This window comes from Scyliorhinus canicula, chromosome 13 (genome assembly GCF_902713615.1).
Source record: "Scyliorhinus canicula chromosome 13, sScyCan1.1, whole genome shotgun sequence".
NCBI classification, from domain to species: Eukaryota; Metazoa; Chordata; class Chondrichthyes; order Carcharhiniformes; family Scyliorhinidae; genus Scyliorhinus; species Scyliorhinus canicula.
Genome location: NC_052158.1, coordinates 116,678,075 through 116,701,754, shown reverse-complemented (window position 1 = coordinate 116,701,754; position 23,680 = coordinate 116,678,075). Strand labels below are relative to the sequence as shown.

The window sequence follows — 23,680 nt, the reverse complement described above, 5'->3', positions numbered from 1 at the left end:
CTTACTGTGCTCACCCCAGTCCAACGCCGGCATCTACACATCATACTCCACACAGTCACCGGGCTCGGTGAGGCAGTAGTGCTAACCACCGTCCCATCCCCTCCGCTGTGCCTCCCGACCCTCGCCGGCTCTTTAAAGCCCGGGGTTATTTCCGGAAACGTGTCTCTCCATTGGCTGCTCCACTTCTCAGTGAAAGCGCATCACAGCCAGTTCAGCATTTGATTGGCGGTGGTGATGGGTAACCCTGCCTGGGATTGGCCTGCCTCCCCCCCGGTGACCCCCCCCCCCCCCCCCATTGGAGGCCAGTCTGTGACTCCGGGCGCACACACCATGGCTTTGTGGCGGAAGATGGTCCAGGGTCCGGCCAAGCTCAGTTGCCGCTCCTACCAGATTGCACTGCTCTTGGCGGCGGCACTCGCAGTGTCCGCCTTCTACTACTTTGGCTCCAACCACGAGAATTTCTCCAGCACCACCCGCAGAATGAAGGAGAGCCAGGCAGGCAAGGGCGATGCTCAGCCCGCCGTCAATCTGAGCGGCAGGAGGGCGGCTGAGGCTGCGGGCAGCGGCCGCTCGGCGGGCAGCGAGCCCGGGCAGAGCGCGGGCAAGGACAGCGGCCGCTTTCACGCACTGATGATGTTCACCAAGGTGGACAGGAACCCCGGGCTCCGAGACAAATTCACGGTTGCCATGAAGTCGATGGTGAAACACGCGATGTTTGCGGACGGTGAGGTGCTGCATCTGCATTTTGTTGCTGACATGCCCAGCAAGGAAATAGGGGAACCGCTCCTGCAGGAGCTGCTGCAAGACGCTACTTTCAGCTACCAGGTATCTGACCACGTTTATAACCTAAACCCTGTCCACTGGCATCGACAATAAGTGTTTTCAACTGTCTTCAAGTGTATTTTGTTTTGAATGGATTTTTTGGTTAGATTGGACAGACCCTGCGAGACAGCCACCTGAGTTTGAACATTCCTCCTTACAAAATAGTTTCATGTGGTTTCTGAGGGGAATGCTAAACTTGAAAGCACCACCGATACAACGTTATCACCTTTTGTAAAGGAATTTTCCAGTTGGTGCATGTCCACATGTACCCAAAGTCATGTTATGCTTGGTTTGAATGGGCACTTGCAGGACCCTGAGGGCTTTCACCCCAGGGCTTTCAAAGGAAGTTGGGGAGAACTTTAAAACTTCAATCATCTTCCAACGTTCTCTAATTTCGGGACCATTACATTTGAGTGGAAAAATGCACATATCAGCCCACTATTTAAGGAGGGAGAGGGAAGTCAGGGAATCATAGACCTGTTAGCCTAATAATAATCTTTACTAATGTCATAAGTTTGCTTACATTAACACTGCGATGACATTACTGTGACAATCCCCTAGTCGCCACACTCCAGCGCCTGTTCAGGTACATGGAGAATTCAGAATGTCCAGTTCACCTAATAAGCACGTCTTTCGGGTCTTGTGGGAGGAAACCCACGCAGACACGGGGAGAACGTGCAGACTCCACACAGACAGTGACCCAAGCTGGGAATCAAACCGGGCTGTGAAACAACCGTGCTAACCACTGTGCTACCATGCCGCCCAGGAAATTATAATTGAGGACAGAGTGCCGGAACACCTTGAAAATTGTCATTAGAGGAAAGAAGCATGGATTTGTAAAAAGTTTGTCAGGTATTATTTACCCATTGAATTTTTCGAAGAGCTACAGTAGCGGACAGGGAATGTCTAAGGCAGTTGTTGAGCTGGGTATCCAGCAGATATTTGAGGATGTTTCTCATAAAGGACTGTTAACTAAGATTGAAGCCCATGCAATTGAAGGGAAATTTAATGAGCTGATTAAGAGCTCCAGGAGAAGAGGCCGGAATCTTCCAGCAATTCATGCCGGCGGGATCGTCCGGTCCTACCGATGGTGAACCCCCGCTGCGTGTTCCAGGTGGCTGGGAGGGTGCAAACAAAGGGAAACTCCATTGAGAACAGCAGGACCAGAAGGTACCAATGCCACCACGAAACACGCTGCGGGTGTCAATGGAAAATCCGGCCCTTAAAGAGTTGGGAGGATGTGACTGAGGGTGAGCCACAATGGTCTGCATTTGACAATAATTTATATGATGGGAGATCCTGCATGTTCAAATCCAGATCGATGACTTTTTAAACAGTGTGGATGAAAGCCTGCAATTACAAATAAGTTTTAATAGATTAATTCAGCAAAACTGTGACAAATAAATGTGATTGTAGACAAATGTGAGGCCATTCGTTTTAGGCATAAAAAGTATAGAAGATAAATGGTGAAAGACTAAAATCAGTAGAGATGTATGCACATCAGTCATTTTCAAAGTCGGGGTTGCAACCCACGGGTGGGTCGTGGGAGGGCCGCGGAGCCATCCAATGCGGTGTTCCCGATCGCGGGTATTATTGCGCAATGGCCGCAGCAGCCGGCTTTTAGAAATGACGGCCGTGACCGGCTTTCAGACTGTGTGTGCCCGCTCATCGGTGCACAAGCTCAGAGTCCAGCAAGAAAAACAGCCACCCCCTGACATCAGCGCTCTGACCTAGGAGAAGATTTAAAAAAAAAAAATTTCAATGCAGTCTTCTTGCCTGAAGCGGCAGAGAGCAGGTCATACACCCAGAACACTGACATGCTCTGGCCGCAATTGGGATTCCTCTTTTATCAGCAGCAAACAAACAACAGGATGGTAAAATTTAAAGTGGATTATTTTATAATAAGGAGAGGGCAAGAGTCACAAACAGGCCAGGATCTCACAACTAAACCTGCTACAGAGAGTGGCTCAGGAGAATCCACAGCAGGATAAAGCCGTGTTGGTGGGATCTCCGGGACCTCTGATGAACAACCCATACCGAAATGTAACATTGAATGACAAAGCAAGTGAGACCATGAGGACCAGGCAGACTCGCCTATCACATTGAAAATGGTGGGTCGCGAAGTTTGGGCGGTGTGGGTTCCGAAGGTTGGCTGGTTGGTAAAAATGGGTCCCTGGGACAAAAGTTTGAAAACACTGATATACATAGTTAATTAAAATGGCATGGTACAAAAAAAAGACCAGTGGAATGTTGGCCTTTCTATCCAGAACGCTAGAATACAAGCAGATAGAAGCAATGTTCCCTTTAAAATTGTAGCACAATAGTTTTATCAACGTGTGCTCTTTAAATTTTATTGGTGTGGCTGTATACCTGTTCAACATAGAATAAGGCCTATGCTGTACTTTCTAGAACACTTCACAGCCACTCACGCATGCAGCTTAGTGGGAGCATCACAGCTTAGTATGGCAACTGTTCGGTCCAAGATCGCAAGAAACTGCAGAGTGTGGTGAATTCAGCCCAACGCATCACACAAGCTTGCCACCCTCCCATTGATTCTATCTACACCTCCCGCTGCCTCGGAGGCAGACAGCATTACCAGAGACCCCTCCCACCCAGACATTGCGTTCTTCCAGATCCTTCCATCAGGCAGAAGGTACAGAAGTCTGAAGACCCGCACATCCAGACATAGGAACAGCTTCTTCCCCACAGCTACAAGACTCCTCAACGACTCTCCCTCGGACTGATCTGATCCCTGTAAGAACACTATTCACGATGCCCTATGCTGCTCTTGCTCATGTATTTGCTTTGTTTGGCCCCTTGTTCTGCACTGTAACCAATCACTGTTTGTCAATGTACCATTTGTCAATGTTCTCTGTCGATTATTCTTTTGTCTACTATGTATGTACTGTGTACGTTGCCTCGGTCGCAGAAAAATACTTTTCACTGTACTTCAGTCCATGTGACAAATCAATCAATCAATGAAACATGTGATGCCACCTCCCAAATTTTTTTGTATTTATTGGGAAGGGATGCAGCAGTGAAAAAGATGTGCCTCTGAATCCACTCAATAAATGGATCAATGTTTGTTCAATTTTAACTTTTTCAGGTAACTCTTAAGCTTTTCAAATCTTCATTTTAAGTGACATCCAAGTTACGTTGCGGCTGCTATGCAGTTTCCATAAGCAGACCAATCCTGCAATGGGTCAAAACCTATGCATGGATGAATGCAACGCTATGCATAGGATCAGCAATTAATTACTGTGTATGGGAAGTCCACCACTTTTCTGTCTATTCTGAGAGTTGGTATACCATTGCAGTCAATTTAAAACTGGTGATTGGATTTATTTATAAATAAGATAATTGCACAAAAGTTTAGATCGTTCATGAACTAACAGTGCATGGTAAGGAATTAACTTGTCCACAAAAGGTTAAACTATTCTGAGAATATACTTTCCCCTTCGCTTTAGTAATCTAAAATACTTAACTGGGAAATAGATTTGACAGCTATCCTTATGTACATGGAGTCCAGCATTCAATTTTGACTCCGTTCAAACTGAACTCTTAACTCGTGTCTAAAGATTCATACATACAACAGGTTGCTATGTTGACATTTGAATTAAGTTTCTCTCTGGGGGTATCTTGTATAAGAGATAATTAATCTACTTTCCCCAATCTGCAAATACAAGCATTTCAAAGAATTGCCCAATCACAAAGCTGACAAAACCTGATTGCTGACATGGCACTGAAAGGAAAGCCATCCCATTCTTATTTAGAATCTATGCGACTAATTTTGTGTATTATAGTCTCATGTTTTGCCCATAATTGATGGAGAAATGGCTCAGCCACCTAATTATGTAGGCCCAGGGAGAGAATTGAGGTGGACTGACTCCTGAGTGGACAAGATAAAAGACCCACCTTGGGCCCACTGGAGTTTTGTGTCTGCCAATTTGATTGCAGTCTGAAGAGCTGGCAAATGCATTTGAGCACGTAAAGAAAAACATTGTACTGCTGCCTCTCTGCTGTATCCCATCTGAAACACCAGAATTATCTGTGAAAAGGTTTGCATGGTCCATTGCTTTGTACATTCACTTTCCTCGCTCAGCGCTTGGCTCCACATAGGTGACCTAGTCTCCTATCTTAGTCTCCTTTTGTGCATGTGTGTGCAGACTGCAATTTGCAGCTAATGCAGGTGCCAGCAAAGTGGTAGAATTGAACAGTCTGCCTGCTGGAAGGGGAGGGGGTGTTCTCACCACATGTGGCCCTGGATTAAACAGTCTCTCCCAACTGTTCTACAAGAAGACCCTAAAGATGTGAGACCATTGAATGAGCAATGCCTTGGGCACCTCTAACTTCACATCATCCAATAGTAGTGAAGAGCTCAATGAGGCCAACCACTTAACTTTACCACACAGCAGGGAACCATTCCATGGTGGCCTGCGTGTATTAATAGGAAGGCAGCCATGCCCAAGATCAAGGCCTGAATTATTTTTATGTAACAGAGAACTCCCCGTTCCTGGAACATTTCCTAGCTAATGTTATTCCTGAGATGAAGCAAACATACATTTGAACTCTCCAACACCTCCATTTCAATACCAGGATGTCACAACAGGTACCCAGGAGAACCAGGGCAAGACTTCTGATGTGTTTGGATGTCGACCTCCAGGCATCCGTCAGTGTGGTGAGGGAGGGGCGGCACATCACCTTGGTGTGGAGGAGTGAAGACTGCACCTTAACCACAACAAAGAGAGTCCAGCTCTGGTAACCAGAGCGTGTTACCAGAGTGTATTGGTCAGGAAAGATGAATGAAACGTCCAGCAATTGGGACAGACCCGTGGACATAGATCATACAACACTCTGTGGCTGAGGAGACAGGACACATGCTGCTCGCTAAACATGGAGGAGTTTGTGCCCCACAGACTCACTCAGCCCTCCAAGAAGCTTCTGGGAGCGCACAGACTCTTAACCATGTGGAGGTGCTGTCCTGCAGGTAGGACTGCAGTTGTTCATCCACCTCTTCTTGTAGGAGAAAATTTACAGAAGACGCGAGTTCAAAGTGGTGACAAAAGAATGCATGTCACACTTGGCATGCTAAAAGTCAAGGATGTTATCAAAAGGGAAAAATGGCCTATCTGTAGCAGGATTAGCTCTGCTCCAGGAGAAGCCCCTGATGAGCAGCTAAGATCATAGCCATGCCCAGCTGGAAGCGGAATTTCTCCCAAAAGCTGGATTATATGCTAGAAACTGCTGTTTGAAAACCTCAAAGTCTACATTGAATCAGCAGTAATCAATGCGTGTGTGGTAATTATTTCTGGATTTGACTCTTAGAATTAAACCATATGTGATATTGTTTTGGGACAAGGGCCATTCAAAGGTGTGGAATAGGTTTGATTCCAGGATTGGGTGTGTTTGTTTTCAAAATAAGCAAGTTACCCTTCTGGCTTTTGGGTTACCCTTGCATCTAACATCAATGGGGACCTTAATAACAATCACAGTGATGCTCAGCTGGGCAGTGGTGGAAGGATGCTAGAAGTCACAGTTTGCTGCCTGGTGCAGAGAGCAGAAGGAACAGATGTGTTCCCACCTGTTGAGTTCCCTGCAGTTGTGCAGGATCGGGATCTGCGAGTGGAAGATTCCATGGAGCGGTTGAGCTCGACCATTTATCAAGATGTAGGTGAAAATATTCACCAGTAGACCTTTGAGTAAAGAAGCAATTTATTAATTTTCAGAGCTCTGGGAGAAAAGGCCTTTGACCCCCACAGTCTGTGCAGCACCTTTTCTCGCCTGTTCCTGGATCGATTTCTTCGTTATGAGTCGGGTGCTGATCACGAGGCACCGGGGCCGGATGGTTTCCCGGCCGAATTTTACAAAAAGTATGTGGATTTGCTGGGCCCGCTGTTGGTTAGGACCTTCAATGATGCAAGGGAGGGTGGGGCTTTGCCCCCGATGATGTCCAGGGCATTTATTTCCCTGATCCTGAAGCGGGACAAGGACCCCCTGCAGTGTGGGTGTTACAGGCCGATTTCACTGTTAAATGTGGATGCTAAGGTGCTGGCGAAGGTCTTAGCCTCGAGAATTGAGGATTGTGTACCGCAGGTCATTCACGAAGACCAGACGGGGTTTGTGAAGGGGAGGCAATTGAATGCGAATGTGGGAGGCTCCTGAACTTCATTATGATGTTGGCAAGTGAGGGGGAGGCGGAGATAGTGGCGGCGATGGACGCCGAGAAGGCCTTTGATCGGGTAGAGTGGGGGTACTTGTGGGAGGTGCTGAAGAGGTTCGGGTTTGGGGAGGAGTTCATCAGGTGGGTCAGGTTGTATGAGGCCCCGGTGGCGAGTGTGGCCATGAACAAGAGGAGGTCTGAGTACTTTGGGCTGTACCGAGGGACGAGGCAGGGGTGTCTCCTGTGTCCCCCTGCTCTTTGCACTGGTGATTGAACCCCTGGCTATGGCACTGAGGGAGTCGCGGCACTGGAGGGGCTGGTGCGGGGTGGGAAGTAGCATAGGGTCTTGCTCTATGCGGATGACCTGCTACTTTATGTCGAGGACCCGGTGGGGGGGGATCCTGGAGGTAATGAGGATCCTCGGGGAGTTCAGGGAATTTTCAGGGTATAAGCTCAACATGGGGAAGAGCAAGCTGTTCGTGGTTCACCCAGGGGACCAGGAGAGGGGGATTGGTGAGCTCCCACTAAAAAGGGCTGAGAGGAGCTTTAGATATTTGGGGGTCGAGGTGGCCAGGAGCTGGGAGGCCCTGCATAGACTTAATTTCATGAGGCTGTTGGAGCAGGTGGAGGAGGAGTTCAAGAGGTGGGAAGCGCTACTGCTGTCTTTGGCGGGTAGGGTGCAGTCAGTGAAGATGACGGTGCTCCCGAGGTTTTTGTAACTGTTCCAATGCCTCCCCATTTTTATCCTGACGGCCTTTTTGGATACTACTGGGCTGCTAATGTGGCGATGATGCGCAAGTGGGTGCTGGAGGGGGAGGGGGTAGCATGGAAGAGGCTGGGAGCAGCATCTTGTGAGGGTACGAGTCTGGAGGCGCTGGCAACTGCGCCACTGCCGCTCCCTCCAACGAGGTATACTACGAGCCCGGTGGTGGCGGCTACGCTCAAAATCTGTGGGCAGTGGAGGCGGCACAGGGAAGAGTTGGGGTCCTCGGTGTGGACCCCAATACGGGGAAACCATCGGTTTGTCCCGGGGAGGATAGATGGAGGGTTTGTGGGATGGCACAGGGCAGGGATAAGGAGGTTGGGGGACCTATTCGTGGATGGGAAGTTTGCGAGCCTGGGTGAGCTGGAGGAGAGGGACGGGCTCCCCCTGAGAAACGCCTTTAGGTACCTACAGGTAAGGGCGTTTGTTAGGCGGCAAGTGGTGGGATTTGCGCTGCTGCCGCCACGCACAGTACAGGATAGGGTGCTCTCGGGGGTGTGGGTTGGAGTGGGGAAGATTTCGGCAATATACCAGGTGATGCAGGAGGAGAAGGAGGCATCGGTGGAGGAGCTGAAAGGTAAGTGGGAGGAGGAACTAGGGGAGGTGATCGAGCAGGGGACTTGGGCAGATGCCATGGGCAGAGTCAACTCTTCCTCTTCGTATGCGAGGCTCAGTCTCATACAGTTCAGTTTTGTTTCTATATATTGGAGGTTTTGTCTGGGTGTATATATTTGCTATGTGTTTGGGCAGGTGTTAATTTATTATTTTTGTTACTGAGTTTCCTTTACATTTTTTGCATTTTGTACTTTATATTTTTGTTGTTGATAATTTGTGAAAACTTTAATAAAAATTATTTTTTTAAAAATAAACCCCCCAAAAAATATTGTTCCTTTTTTTTCCTGTAGAAATAATGAAGCAATAACATAATAACACTGCTCACCATGATTAAAGAATAAATCAGACTGCCATTTCCAGTGAAATATGTAGAAATCAAGAAGTTGCTGCCCTAATTGCCCCGCTCCTCCAGAAGCTTCGCCATAACCGTATTCCACTGCAAGACTTAGAACATAGAACAGTACAGCACAGAACAGGCCCTTCGGCCCTCGATGTTGTGCCGAGCAATGATCACCCTACTCAAACCCACGTATCCACCCTATACCCGTTACCCAACAACCCCCCCTTAACCTTACTTTTTTTTTAGGACACTACGGGCAATTTAGCATGGCCAATCCACCTAACCCGCACATCTTTGGACTGTGGGAGGAAACCGGAGCACCCGGAGGAAACCCACGCACACACGGGGAGGACGTGCAGACTCCACACAGACAGTGACCCAGCCGGGAATCGAACCTGGGACCCTGGAGCTGTGAAGCATTTATGCTAACCACCATGCTACCGTGCTGCCCCTCTTGGCATTGATAAACATGGAATTGTGTAGATCTGTCCTACTTAACATGTTCGCTATCCACCAAATACGCCTGGAAATATTAGTATAAGTAAAATTTTAAAGCAGCAACTTGCATTTGTATAAAACCTCTTGTATGGTAACAGACCCAAAGCTGCTTCGAAGCAATCTAACAAAATTTGACACTGAACCACAATAGGACTCATTAGAGCAGATGGCTAAAAGCTTGGCCAAAGAGATATGTTTCAAGGACCCTTAGAGGAGGAGAGAGAGGTAGAAAAGCCAAGAGATTTTGGGAGGCCATATCTGGGCTTGGAACCAGGGCAGCTGAAAGAATGGATGCTAATGGTGGGGCGATTAAAATTGAGGATGTGCGGTGGGGAGGGAGTGCGGTGTGAGAAGGTTGGGTGGGAATTGGAGGACTGAAGAGGTGGAATGTTGATGAGTCTGAATTACTACCAAATAACCCCTCTGCCATTGAAAGTCAACTTTTAAAAAGTGAGAAGCATCCTTTCTACAGATTTATATTATTATTGGATTTTTTTTTTCTTCCTTTGTTACGATCTCCGCTGATACTGAAGAGGTGGGTTCCCACAGTGAAACTTGGCTTGATAGATCCGAATTTGATATTTTAGAAGTCATGGAGGAAAGTCACTGAACAAATCCACAGGGTCTGCTGATGAACCTTTAACACAAAAATGTTAATATTTATTAAACAAGAAAACTGAACTCTATTGCGCCAGACAAAAAGGTTGGAAAGATCCTAATACCAACATAACAAAATGATTATTTTACCCCAGTAATATCTCTACAGACACACATAAATGCAGGCAAGTGAACAATTTATAATAACTATCTTATACATTCAGGGGAAGTACAAGATACATGTGAATTAATGGGTGATTTGAGGCCAGATACACTACACTTCAAAATAAAAGACCAACATGACAAAAGCAGATTCCATGGTTTTCTCAACAACCCAGCCAGATTTTTGTGTCATTGTGAATCATAAAGTCTCACTAAAACTTTGTTTTTCTCACGAAGGTTTCAATATCCACATTTGAAGAACCCTTTGGAGTTCTTTCCAAAAGGTTGTTCCCACTTCAACAATGGGCCACTTCACAGGGTTTCAATCTCACATTCGGAGATTCCTTTTCCCTGGATCCCCGAGTACACTCAAACTTCACTTTCCGAGCACATTTTCTTGGTCATGATAAGTAGAACACTATTGCTCCAAAGAACCGCAGTAAAGAATCACCAGCTTTCAGGGTGTCTCTTGAGCCCACTTTGCTACAAGTCTGCTCCCTGCAGCTCTTTCTTTAACGTGGAGCATCTCTCTCTCAGTCTAGCCTTAGTCAAAGATTCCAAATGATCCACTGTTACATTTTCTACATCCAGGAAGATCTTAGCAATAGTGAACCCCATTTTTGTTTTACAACTGGTGTAATATGGTGCATAGCAAATCCTGTTCCTATGCTAGGCACCTCCACATACACATTCCTTTCAGGATTCACAGAATACAAGGATTTTTGGATCCTGCATAAGCTCCCTCTTTGTTTTTTTTAATTCGTTCATGGGATGTGGGCAGGCTGGGCCAGCATTTATTGCCCACCCCTAATTGCCCTTGAGAGGGCAGTTATGAGTCAATCACGTTGCTATGGATCTGGAGTCACATGTCGGACAGATCAGGTAAGGATGGGAGATTTCCTTCCCTAAAGGACAGCACTGAACCAGATGAGTTTTTATAACAATTGGCAATGGTTTCATGGTCCTCAATAGATTTTTAATTCCAGATTTTTATTGAATTCAAGTTTTACCATCTGCAGTGGCGGGACTTTAACCTGGGCCCCCAGAGCGTTACCCTGGGCCCCCAGAGCGTTACCCTGGGCCCCCAGAGCGTTACCCTGGGTCTCCAGAGCGTTACCCTGGGCCTCCAGAGCATTCCCCTGGGCCCCCAGAGCATTACCCTGGGCCCCCAGAGCGTTACCCTGGCCCCCAGAGCGTTACCCTGGCCCCCAGAGCGTTACCCTGGCCCCCAGAGCGTTACCCTGGCCCCCAGAGCGTTACCCTGGCCCCCAGAGCGTTACCCTGGCCCCCAGAGCGTTACCCTGGCCCCCAGAGCGTTACCCTGGCCCCCAGAGCGTTACCCTGGCCCCCAGAGCGTTACCCTGGCCCCCAGAGCGTTACCCTGGCCCCCAGAGCGTTACCCTGGCCCCCAGAGCGTTACCCTGGGCCCCCAGAGCGTTACCCTGGGCCCCCAGAGCGTTACCCTGGGGCCCCCAGAGCTTGCCCTGGGCCCCCAGAGCATTACCCTGGGCCCCCAGAGCGTTACCCTGGCCCCCAGAGCGTTACCCTGGCCCCCAGAGCGTTACCCTGGGCCCCCAGAGCGTTACCCTGGCCCCCAGAGCGTTACCCTGGGCCCCCAGAGCGTTACCCTGGGCCCCCAGAGCGTTACCCTGGGCCCCCAGAGCGTTACCCTGGGCCCCCAGAGCGTTACCCTGGGCCCCCAGAGCGTTACCCTGGGCCCCCAGAGCGTTACCCTGGGCCCCCAGAGCGTTACCCTGGGCCCCCAGAGCGTTACCCTGGGCCCCCAGAGCGTTACCCTGGGCCCCCAGAGCGTTACCCTGGGGCCCCCAGAGCTTGCCCTGGGCCCCCAGAGCATTGCCCTGGGCCCCCAGAGCATTGCCCTGGGCCCCCAGAGCATCGCCCTGGGCCCCCAGAGCATCGCCCTGGGCCTCCAGAGCATCGCCCTGGGCCTCCAGAGCATCGCCCTGGGCCTCCAGAGCATCGCCCTGGGCCTCCAGAGCATCGCCCTGGGCCTCCAGAGCATCGCCCTGGGCCCCCAGAGCATCGCCCTGGGCCCCCAGAGCATCGCCCTGGGCCCCCAGAGCATCGCCCTGGGCCTCTGGCTTACCAGTCCAGTGACAATACCACTCTGCCACCGCCTCCCATGTTATGATCCCAGCTGATGGAAAGGTCAGATCCCGGAGTCAAGCCTGGCTTTGTTTTAGAACATGTGGAGGAAAATTACTGAACAAATTCATGGGAGTCAGTTGACTTGCTGAGTCTATTTTAACGCTATGACTAAAATATTTATTAAACAAGAAAAATGACCAGACCAAAAGGCTGGAAAAATCCCAATACAAACACCGGATTGATTCACTTTCTCAAGATTCCTTTAGCCAACAATATTTATTTTACTCATTCATGGGATGTGGACCTCATTTATTTACCATCTCAAATTGTCCTTGGGAAGGTGGTGGTGAACTGCCTCATTGAACTGCTACACGGGGCAACACGGTAGCATGGTGGTTAGCATAAATGCTTCACAGCTCCAGGGTCCCAGGTTCGATTCCCGGCTGGGTCACTGTCTGTGCGGAGTCTGCACGTCCTCCCCGTGTGTGCGTGGGTTTCCTCCGGGTGCTCCGGTTTCCTCCCACAGTCCAAAGATGTGCGGGTTAGGTGGATTGGCCATGCTAAATTGCCCGTAGTGTCCTAAAAAGTAAGGTTAAGGGGGGGGGGGTTGTTGGGTTACGGGTATAGGGTGGATACGTGGGTTTGAGTAGGGTGATCATGGCTCGGCACAACATCGAGGGCCGAAGGGCCTGTTCTGTGCTGTACTGTTCTATGTTCTATGTTCTACAGTTCATGTGGTGTAGGTACACCCACAGCACTGTTAGGGAGAAGTTTCATGATTTTGACCCAGTGACAGTGAAGGAACGGCGATTATAGTTCCAAGTCAGGATGATGCGTGGCTTGGAGGCAAACCTCGGGTGGTGGTGTTCCCGTGCATCTGCTGTTCTAGATGGTAGCGGTCGTGGGTTTGGATGTTGCTGTTTAAGGAGCCTTGGTAAGTTCCTGCAGTGCATCTTATAAATTTTGCACATGACCTCCACTGTATATGGTGGTGGAGGGAGTGAATATTTTTGTTTTGGATGCCAATCAAGCAGACTGCTTTGTCCTGGATGGTGTCAAGCCTCTGGAGTGTTGTTGGAGCTGCACTTATCCAGTCAAGTGGAGATATGCCATCACACTAATGCCTTGTAGATGGTGGACAGGCTTTGGAGTCAGAATATGTGTTGCTTGTCACAGGATTCCTAGCCTCTGGCCTGTTCTTGTAGCCACAGAATGTAGCTAGACCAGTTCAGTTTTGAGTCAATGGTGACCTCCCAAGGTGTTGATAGTGGGGGATTCAGCGATGGTTGTGCCATTGAATATCATGTGGCGATGGTTAGATTCTCTCATATTGGAAATAGTCATTGCCTGGCACTTGTGTGGCATGAATGCTACTTGCCACGAATCAGCACAAGCCTGGATATTGTTCAGTTCTTGCTGCATTTGGATATGGACTGCTTCAGTATCTGAGGAGTCATGAATGGTGCTGAACATTGTGCAATCATTGGAACTGTCCCCACTTCTGACCATCTGATGGCAGGAAGGTCATTGACGATAAGCTGGAGATGGTTGGATCTACAACACTACTCTGTGGAACTGCTGCTGTGATGTCCTGGAGCCGAGATGATTGACCTCCAACCACCACAAACATCTTCCTTTGTGCTAGCTATGACTTGAACCAGCAGAGAGCTTTCCCCCCAATTTCCATTGACTCCAATTTTGCTAGGGCTCCTTGAAAAGTGGCCTTGATATCAATGGCAGTCATTCTCTCGTGGATTTCTAAAAGTCAGGCCATGTTTTCTTTTTTTAAATAAATTTAGAGTATCCAATTCATCTGGTGGAGTTGTGAATGCGTGTCTAATTCACTTGTCTCTCAGTCCGGAAGAAACGATCTCGAACACGTCCGTACTTCAGAATATTCTTTATTGCGATCGGGGCCGCTCTCTAGGTATTCCAAAGAAACACCTCTGAGAGTGCCAAAGTCTTGCTCAAAGCATCCCTTTTTTATATGTTTCTTTAAGGGCTTGTCTCTTGCATTCACTTGAGCTTGCTCACATTTCAAAGCATATTTTGGTTATTACAATAGTTCCAGTACATGATTTTACAGACTTTGAGGTTATCTATTGGCACATGATAATGTAGCAGTTTTAGCTTAATTAACAAGTGTTAGCTATAGTTGCAAGCGGCTCCCACTTTTCATATCCTGTCATCCGGCCATGCGCCTTGTTTCTCAAGGCTGTTTGGCTTATAGTCATGAGTCGGCTCGCAACTTCAAATATCACTCCCTTCTCTGAGTAAATTAATTCTCCTTCAATGGCTTCAATAACACATTCCTCTACTTTGTGATTTTCCACTAATGTATCCCGGTCATTCTGGCTCTTTCTAGCTATTAACCCTTGCTTCACATCCTCAGAGTGAATCAAATTGGCTGAAGACTGGTATCTGTGATAATGGATAACTCTGGAGGAGGCGGAGACGGGTCATCCACTTGGTACTTCTGGCTGAAGATTGTAATAAATACCTCTGCCTTCCCTTTTGCACTGATGTGCTGGGCTCCTCCATCATCGAAGATGTGAATATTTGTGATGCCTCCTCCTCCAGTGAGTTGTTTAATTGTCCACAAGTATTTACGACAGGATGTGGCAAGACTGCAGGGTCTGATCTGTTGGTTGTGGAATGGTTTAGCTCAGTCTCACTTGCTGCTTCTGCATGCAATCCTGTGTTGCAGTTTCTGCCAGGTTGACGACTAATTTTTGGCCTACCTGGTGCGGCTCTTGGCATGCCCTCCTGCACAGTTTAACCAACGTTGATCCCCTGGCTTGGTGGTAATGGTTGAGTACAGTATATGCCGAGCCATGGGGTAACAGATTGGGTTGAATACGGTTCTGCTGCTGATTGCCCACAGTGCATCCTGGATGCTCAATCTTTAGTTGCTAGATCGCTTCAAAATCTATCCCATTGAGCATGGTGGTGATGCCACAGAACACAATGGAGGGTATTCATCTTTACACTTTTGCTGTATTTGTTATGTGTGTAATTGAGGTGTTTTCCTAAGGAAGGTTAAAATGCCTCAGCTGGGCAGCACGGTGGCCTAGTGGTTAGCACAACCGCCTCACGGCGCTGAGGTCCCAGGTTCAATCCCGGCTCTGGGTCACTATCCGTGTGGAGTTTGCACATTCTCCCCGTGTCTGCGTGGGTTTCGCCCCCACAACCCAAAAATGTGCAGAGTAGGTGGATTGGCCATGCTAAATTGCCCCTTAATTGGAAAAAATAATTGGGTAATCTAAATTTAAAAAAAATGCCTCATCTGATTCCAACTCCTATGTAGTTTTTAAGCTTTCGCTCTCCAAAATGTACATAGCATCAGAGGAAATATGTCCTTCACTTTATTGGTTTTTGTTTTAGCGATTTTTGTGCTCTTTGCATTTGGTCTGTGTACAAACATGTACAAATAATGGATGAGGTTCAAAGTCCGAAACAACTCTCAGAGCAACTAAAGACCATGTACTGTACAAGCAATGAAGAGAATGACAAATTATCGTTCTCTTATTCCACATATTAATGAAATTTGTATGTACATGGTTTCTGCAACCTGTTTATTATTGTGTGTGGGTAAGATATTTTTAACCTCTTTATTTGCATGTAAAAACACAATATAACTGACTGGGTATAACATGGAATAAGGCTTCCATGCAGCACTTCTTCATGACTTAGTTCCTGAATATCCACATCTCTAGTTTTGCTGTTAATAAGGTGTTGCTTTCAACAATAATTGTTGATCTGTATTCCTTCTTTAAAACTGAAATTTGAATAAAGCTATTGGTTTGTATAACAGTGAGGGTGCTGAGGAAAGATAATTTTGGCTTGCTTCATTTTTGTATATAAACTGGATTTTTTATTTATTTGCCAAAAGCATAACTATCAGTTTGGCAATGGAATCGATTTGGAAGTGGGTAACCAGCAAATTAGAATGTGTAAAGAAATAGCATTGTGACTTCAGTTCTTTAAGGTTTTTTTGATGATTATTTCAAAGTTCTGCTTGGCTGTTTCAGTTTGTGGGAGCAAGTGAGCTTAAGGGGCAAAGTCTATAACGTTCGGAGGAGGAGAACTGAGAGATTGGTCTGTCTGTTTACAGATCACTTCTGATAATTTTCAGTTTCCAAGATGAGTTTTTCAAACGTAAATAGATGCTGCAGTCCTGTTGTTGACCTGAACACTTGGTGGTGCTGTTGTACAATGGATATCATATCTAGTATATATAATATCAAAGCAGATTCACTTTGACCGCCCGCTACATAATAATGGTGTCAAATACAGATGAGTCACGGTAAAAAAAATGATGGTATGTTGTCATCAGTGATTAATCTTTGTTTGGACAAAATAAAACCTCTTGATTTTGGAAATTATTTGAGTTGTTGATCATATCTTGGTAGTTTGAAACAAGTTTAATCCCTCTCATTATTTTTCTGTCTCCTCTTGCCTTACTTCCCTCCATATTTTCAAGGCGTACAGCACCTCTTGCATTGAACGCAAGCTTAATTTGTATTTGAAAGAGGAAAAAAATATTGTTTTGAAATTATTTTGGGAAATCGTTTGCCGCTGGGGGTGTCAGTAAAGGACAGTGTCTTTAAGCTTAGCTCTTTCTCTGTTTTTCCATTTATGCATCTCGAGTTTCGGGATGTTGACCTTCGTGTTTAAATGTTGGAGACTGGATTGTCTCACAATGCATTGTGCCATTACTACCATCTTTGATATTTCATTGAAAATTGGAGGATCTTTCTGCTGACTTTATAGCTCAAAAGTTCCATTCATAAATACAAAGAACATGGAGTAAGAATTTTAATTTTCGGCAATAAACATTCTTCAGCTTCTCTACTCACTAATTGAAAGGCTCAGTTAAATTGAATTTCATTTGGTGTCGAATTCAAAGTACAATAAATCCACTTTAAATACAACAGTACATGTTAAAATTTGAACATGTCATGCAACAACATTTCAAATAGAAGTATGACAATTAATTATAAGGTTCTGATTTGGGGATAAAAATTTCCCCACTTATTAACTGCACATGTGGTAACGGTAGGCTATTCAAAATGAGAATTTACAGTTCAACGGATTAAACTTCAGGAATGTCTTGCTTTGTGTCAAAATATTTTTGTTTAAACGGAAGCAAAGATTGGTAGATAAAGCTGTAAATCACCGTTGGGAAATGTTTGAACAGTTAATGGAAAAGATGCCGACCATGTATATATTCCAGAAAAGAGAAAAAAATAGATTGTGCTGAACCAGAGGTAGGCGTAAAATTAATATTGAAGAAGTTACTCAAACAAAAAGTAGATGAATGGCCAAAACCTAATGGTTTACACCTGGCGGTCTGAGAGAAGGTGGATAGAACTCGTGTAAGACCTTGCTGTAATTTCCGTCATTATGACAGAAACCTGGAGGATGCTAAGTGTGCCATGCCACTTCAACAAAACAATGACTGGAGTGCACCAGCCCTTGAGCCTTTTTCTAGTTGTTAGCAAGCTGGGAGGAATATGAGTCAATTGGGACTAATAAGCGTGGATTTCTAAAAGTCAGGCCATGTTTTCTTTTTTTAAATAAATTTAGAGTATCCAATTCATTTTTTTTTTACCAATTAAGGGGCAATTTAGCATGGCCACTCCATCTACCCTGCACATCTTGGGTGGTGGGGGCGAAACCCACGCAAACATGGGGAGAATGTGCAAACTCCACACCGACAGTGACCCAGGGCCGGGATCGAACCTGGGACCTCGGCGCCTTAAGGCAGCCGTGCAAACCAGCCCTAAGTGAGGTTATGTTTGACTATTCACAGAATTGTTACAGTGCCGAAGGAGACCATTCAACTCTCTTACAGGAAACTGAGGGGATGAATTATTTTCTTAAAGGAATAAGTTTTTTGATATGGTTTGTATGAATTTCCCAAAACAATACTTCCTGAGGTGCCACACAAGAGATGATGACATCCCAGAATCAAATGGAATACAACCACGTGGATTGAGTGATGGTTGATAGACATAAAACAAAGCAAAAATTACATGTCATTTAAAAGTATTGTGAGTAGTATTTCGTAAAGGTCTAGAATTGATGAAACCATATTGAAATTTATTTTTTGAGATTAATATCAAATTGTGGTAAGGATTGTAAAAGTCAGTGGGGTGGGTACTTACATTACCAATGCAGTTTGTTCACAGTTGCCTTGCAGCATGACAGTCAAATCTGGGGACTAAAGTCCCAGTAAAACACATTTTCTGCCCACTTTGGAGCATTCCATGTTCCTCTCGATCTCCTGAGGTGTTGAGGCCCACTTGATTAGATCGTTCTACCCTGCCAATTCAGGAAGCTGCTGTGATATTGCATTTAGTAGTTGCTGCTCTTAATGACCACGGGTAGACTCAACACTCAACCTGGGACCTCGGTGCCGTGAGGCAGCAGTGCTAACCACTGCACCAGCATGCTGCCCTAAGTCGGGCAATGTTTGACCATTCACAGAATTGTTATACAAGACCCATGATCCCCCGATTGTTGACATGTATGGATGACATTGAGAGTCAGTTCCAGTAAGTTTAACATATTATGTTGATTTATGTAGCCTGGAAATCCATGGGCTCTACTCTGCCAGCATAAGTCGTGGAGTGTTGGTTGGAACTTTCATCTGTCCTTTCCCAAAGCTGAGAGTTCATCCCAATCTCAGAACCAAGGCAGAGACCTCAACCATAATGGATCTCTCTTGGACATGGAGTGGAGTCCTCTTAAGGGCCCAGGTGGATTCATCCATGAACATGTGGTATGTAATGGATTGGGTGTGAGCTGTGTGTAATTTCTTGGCTGTAACTGTAATACTTTTAAAATGGCAGACATTTGTTGCCCGTCTCTAAACTAAATTTCAACCGTTTGTCCCAGACCCCAGAATTTTTTTTTTTTTTACAGTTTGCACCTGATGCACTTTGGAGCCTGCTCGTCAAGCCTGAACTAATTTCTCTTGGCATAGGGACAGATATTTAAATTGAATAAAAATGATGGAAATTCTTACAGGTCAGGCCGTATCTGTTAAGAGTGACGCGAGTTAACAGTTCATGTTCCGATTCTTTTTCTCAGTTCTGGTGAAAGGTCGTCTCCACCTGAAACGTTAACCTTTTCCCTCTGCTGATGCCGCACAATCTGCTGAGAATTTCGAGCATTTGTTTGGTTACAATTTAGGATTTCCAGCATGTGCAGTATTTTGCATTTGTGCTGATATTAAATGGAAGTGGTTTTACAAAATTCAATTTCTTTCCACGGGAAACCAACTCCAAAAATATCAGGATAATTGATGAAGTGGAATCCTTTACAGCACATCCCTATAATATCCTAAGGAGCACTCGCCAGTCAAAACAGGTTCACAAATCTCTCCTGTTCCTCACCTGAAACCCACGGCAGCCAAGAAGCATTTGTGCATTGGATAGTCTGGATTCAGGGGATGGTGATTTTAACTATTTGGAATTTGTTTTATTTTTAAATAGTTTCAGGGGGTTGGGGGTTGGATGTAATTGAACCGTCACATCAAAATGATGAAGAATCACGTCAAAAAGTTTTCCTTTTATTCGCTACTTGTCAACCTGCTTGTGTGTTGCAATTTTTTCTGCTGCAGGCAGTACACTGTAGCTAACATCAATGGAAGAATGCTTAATGTCTTTATGTCACAATCCAATATTGTTAACCGATGAATGTTAACCGATGATGTTAACCGATGAATGGGCTTTATTGTCCCACTCTACAACAAATCTGTTTTGATTTGTATGGTAGTCTCTGTTTGCAGGGGAAAGAACAATTTTTTTCTTGTGAAAACTGATAAGCTAACTCATGTTTATTGTGAGTATTAAATACTCGGGGTCAATATGTATGCGTGGTCTAACCTCTGCCTCATTCACAAATTTTGCTGAGAAAGTGCCAAGCTCGAACAGACTCTTATTTTGGCTGATGCAAAGGCCTTGAACTTCGCTATGGGAGTAAGCAATTAATGGAGTAGGCTTAACTGTCATGATAAGAATTTTTTAAAATCCCCCACTTTTTAAACTCAAAAGAAAACAGGTTGTAGTTGTCACTGAGAGTTTAAAAAGTCTCTCTGACGGTCTGCTTTGATTGACACACCATCTTTTGCAGGTTAGAAAAAAAGTAGCATCTGTTCATGCAGTTTCAGTAGAGTTCTTCGCTGGCATTTCCCCAGGGCCTATCATTATGGCATTATGAATGCTTGGCTGAGTTTCAAAAGCCACAATTATCTGAGCAGTGTTTAGTGTTTGACAATTTAAACAGTCTGCTAAAGGATTAGCTGTCTTGATGTGGGGCAAAATACAAGTTTGTTTTTTATGAGATTAAACATTTGAGATTTAAAAGTTTTGAATGTGTTTTATATGAGTGACATCTTTTTTTTACCAATAGTAAGTATGTACAAAAAACAAAGAACAAAGAAAATTACAGCACAGGAACAGGCCCTTCGGCCCTCCCAGCCTGCGCCGATCCAGAGCCTTTATCTAAACCTGTCTCCTATTTTCCAAGGTCTACTTCCCTCTGTTCCTGCCCATTCATATACCTGTCTAGATGCTTCTTAAATGCTATCGTGCCCGCCTCTACCACCTCCGCTGGTAAAGCGTTCCAGGCACCCACCACCCTCTGCGTAAAAAACTTTCCACGCGCATCTCCCTTAAACTTTCCCCCTCTCACCTTGAAATCATGACCCCTTGTAACTGACACCCCCACTCTTGGGAAAAGCTTGTTGCTATCCACCCTGTCCATACCTCTCATAATTTTGTATACCTCAATCAGGTCCCCCCTCAACCTCCGTCTTTCCAACAAAAACAATCCTAATCTTCGACCTTTCTTCATAGCTAGCACCCTCCATATCAGGCAACATCCTGGTGAACCTCCTCTGCACTCTCTCCAAGGCATCCACATCCTTCTGGTAATGTGGCGACCAGAACTGCACACAGTATTCCAAATGTGGCCGAACCAAAGTCCTATACAACTGTAACATGACCTGCCAACTCTTATACTCAATACCCCGTCTGATGAAGGCAAGCATGCTGTATGCCTTCTTGACCACTCTATCAACTTGCGTTGCCACCTTCAGGGTGCAATGGACCTGAACTCCCAGATCTCTCTGCACATCGATTTTCCCCAAGACCCTTCCATTGACCATATAGTCCGCTCTTGAATTTGATCTTCCAAAATGCATCACCTCTCATTTGCCTGGATTGAACTCCATCTGCCATTTCTCTGCCCAACTCTACAATCTATCTATATTTTGTTGTATTCTCTGACAGTCCGCCTCGCTATCTGCAACTCCACCAATCTTAGTATCATCTGCAAACTTGCTAATCAGACCACCTATACCTTCCTCCAGGTCATTTATGTAGATCACAAACAACAGTGGTCCGAGCACGGATCCCTGTGGAACACAACTAGTCGCCCTTCTCCATTTTGAGACACTCCCTTCCACCACTACTCTCTGTCTCCTGTTGCCCAGCCAGTTCTTTATCCATCTAGCTAGTACACCCTGAACCCCATACGACTTCACTTTTTCCATCAACCTGCCATGGGAAACCTTATCAAAAGCCTTACTAAAGTCCATGTATACGACATCTACAGCCCTTCCCTCATCAATTAACTTTGTCACTTCCTCAAAGAATTCTATTAGGTTTGTAAGACATGACCTTCCCTGCACAAAACCATCACTGATAAGTCTATTTTCTTCCAGATGTGAATAGATCCTATCCCTCAGTATCTTCTCCAACAGTTTGCCTACCACTGACGTCAAGCTCACAGGACTATAATTCCCTGGATTATCCCTGCTACGCTTCTTAAACAAAGTGACAACATTAGCAATTCTCCAGTCCTCCGGGACCTCACCCGTGCTCAAGGATGCTGCAAAGATATCTGTTAAGGCCCCAGCTGTTTTGACCCTCGCTTCCCTCAGTAACCTGGGATAGATCCCATCCGGTCCTGGGGACTTGTCCACCTTAATGTCTTTTAGAATACCCAAAACCTCCCCCTTCCGTATGACAACTTGACCTAGAGTATTTAAACATCCATCCCTAGCCTCAACATCCGTCTTGTCTCCTTTGTGAATACCGAAGCAAAGTACTCATTAAGAATCTCACCCATTTCCTCTGAGTCCACGCATAAATTCCCTCTTTTGTCTTTGAGTGGGCTAATCCTTTCTCTAGTTACCCTGTTGCTCCTTACATACGAATAAAATGCTTTGGGATTTTCCTTAACCCTGTTAGCCAAAGATATTTCATGACCCCTTTTAGCCCTCTTTATAGCGCGTTTGAGATTCGTCCTACTTTCCCGATATTCCACCAAAGCTTCATCAGTTTTGAGTTGCCTTGATCCTATGTATGCTTCCTTTTTCATCTTAGCTAGTCTCAAAATTTCACCCGTCATCCATGGTTCCCTAATCTTGCCATTTCTATCTTTCATTTTCACTGGAACATGTCTGTCCTGCACTCTAATCAACCTTTCCTTAAAAGACTTACACATTTCAAATGTGGATTTACCCTTAAACAGCTGCTCCCAATCCACATTCCCTAGCTCCTGCCGAATTTTGTTATACTCTGCCTTTCCCCAGTTTAGCACTCTTCCTTTCGGACCCCTCTTGTCCTTGCCCATGAGTATTCTAAAACTTACGGAATTGTGATCGCTATTCCCAAAGTAATCACCGACTGAAACATCAACCACCTGGCCGGGATCTCATTCCCAATATCAGGTCCAGTATGGCCCCTTCCCGAGTTGGACTATTTACATACTGCTCTAAAAAACTCTCCTGGATGCTCCTTACAAACTCTGCTCCATCTACGCCTCCAACACTACACGAATCCCATTCAATGTTGGGGAAGTTAAAGTCTCCCATCACAACCACCCTATTGCTCCTACATTTTTCTATAATCTGTCTGCATATTTGTACCTCTACTTCATGCTCGCTTTTGGGAGGCCTGTAGTAAAGTCCCAACAATGTTACTGCACCCTTCCTATTTCTCAGCTCCACCCAGATTGCCTCAGTGCTCAAATCCTCCATAGTGCCCTCCTTAATCACAGCTGTGATATCATCTCTGACGAGTAATGCAACTCCTCCACCCCTTCTACCTCCCTCTCTATCCCTCCTGAAGCATCTATACCCTGGGATATTCAGTTGCCAGTCCTGCCCTTCCCTCAACCAAGTCTCAGTAATACCAATAGCATCATATTCCCAGGTACTGATCCAAGCCCTAAGTTCATCTGCCTTACCTGCTACACTTCTCGCATTAAAACAAATGCACCTCAGACCACCTTTGCGTTCATCATCTCTTCCCTGTCTCCTCTTCCCCTTAGTCACATTGAGTTTATTGTCTCGTACCTTACTGGCTTTAGTTGCTGCTTCTTTACTGACCTCAAACTTCCTAATCTGGTTCCCATCCCCCTGCCACATTAGTTTAAAACCTCCCAAACAGTGTTAGCAAAAACACCCCCTAGGACATTGGTTCCAGTCCTGCCCAGGTGTAGACCATCCGGTTTGTAATGGTCCCACCACCCCCAGAACCGGTTCCAATGTCCCAAAAATCTGAACCCCTCCCTCCTGCATCATCTCTCAAGCCAC

The 23,680-nt window shown here is 45.8% G+C and overlaps 1 protein-coding gene across 2 annotated transcripts in view; it reads left to right on the top strand.

The window, feature by feature from the left end:
• The first annotated feature begins 330 nt into the window (after nt 1–330).
• The window catches only part of xxylt1 (xyloside xylosyltransferase 1), a 171,524-nt gene continuing 148,174 nt past the window's right edge, over nt 331–23,680 (top strand). The window contains exon 1 of one of the 2 annotated variants that reach the window (XM_038816169.1): nt 331–825. In XM_038816169.1, coding sequence (XP_038672097.1) covers nt 331–825 — 495 coding nt within the window. Of the gene's footprint in view, nt 826–18,723; nt 18,854–23,680 lie in introns of those variants that run through there. The other variant, XM_038816170.1, reaches the window with a different exon arrangement.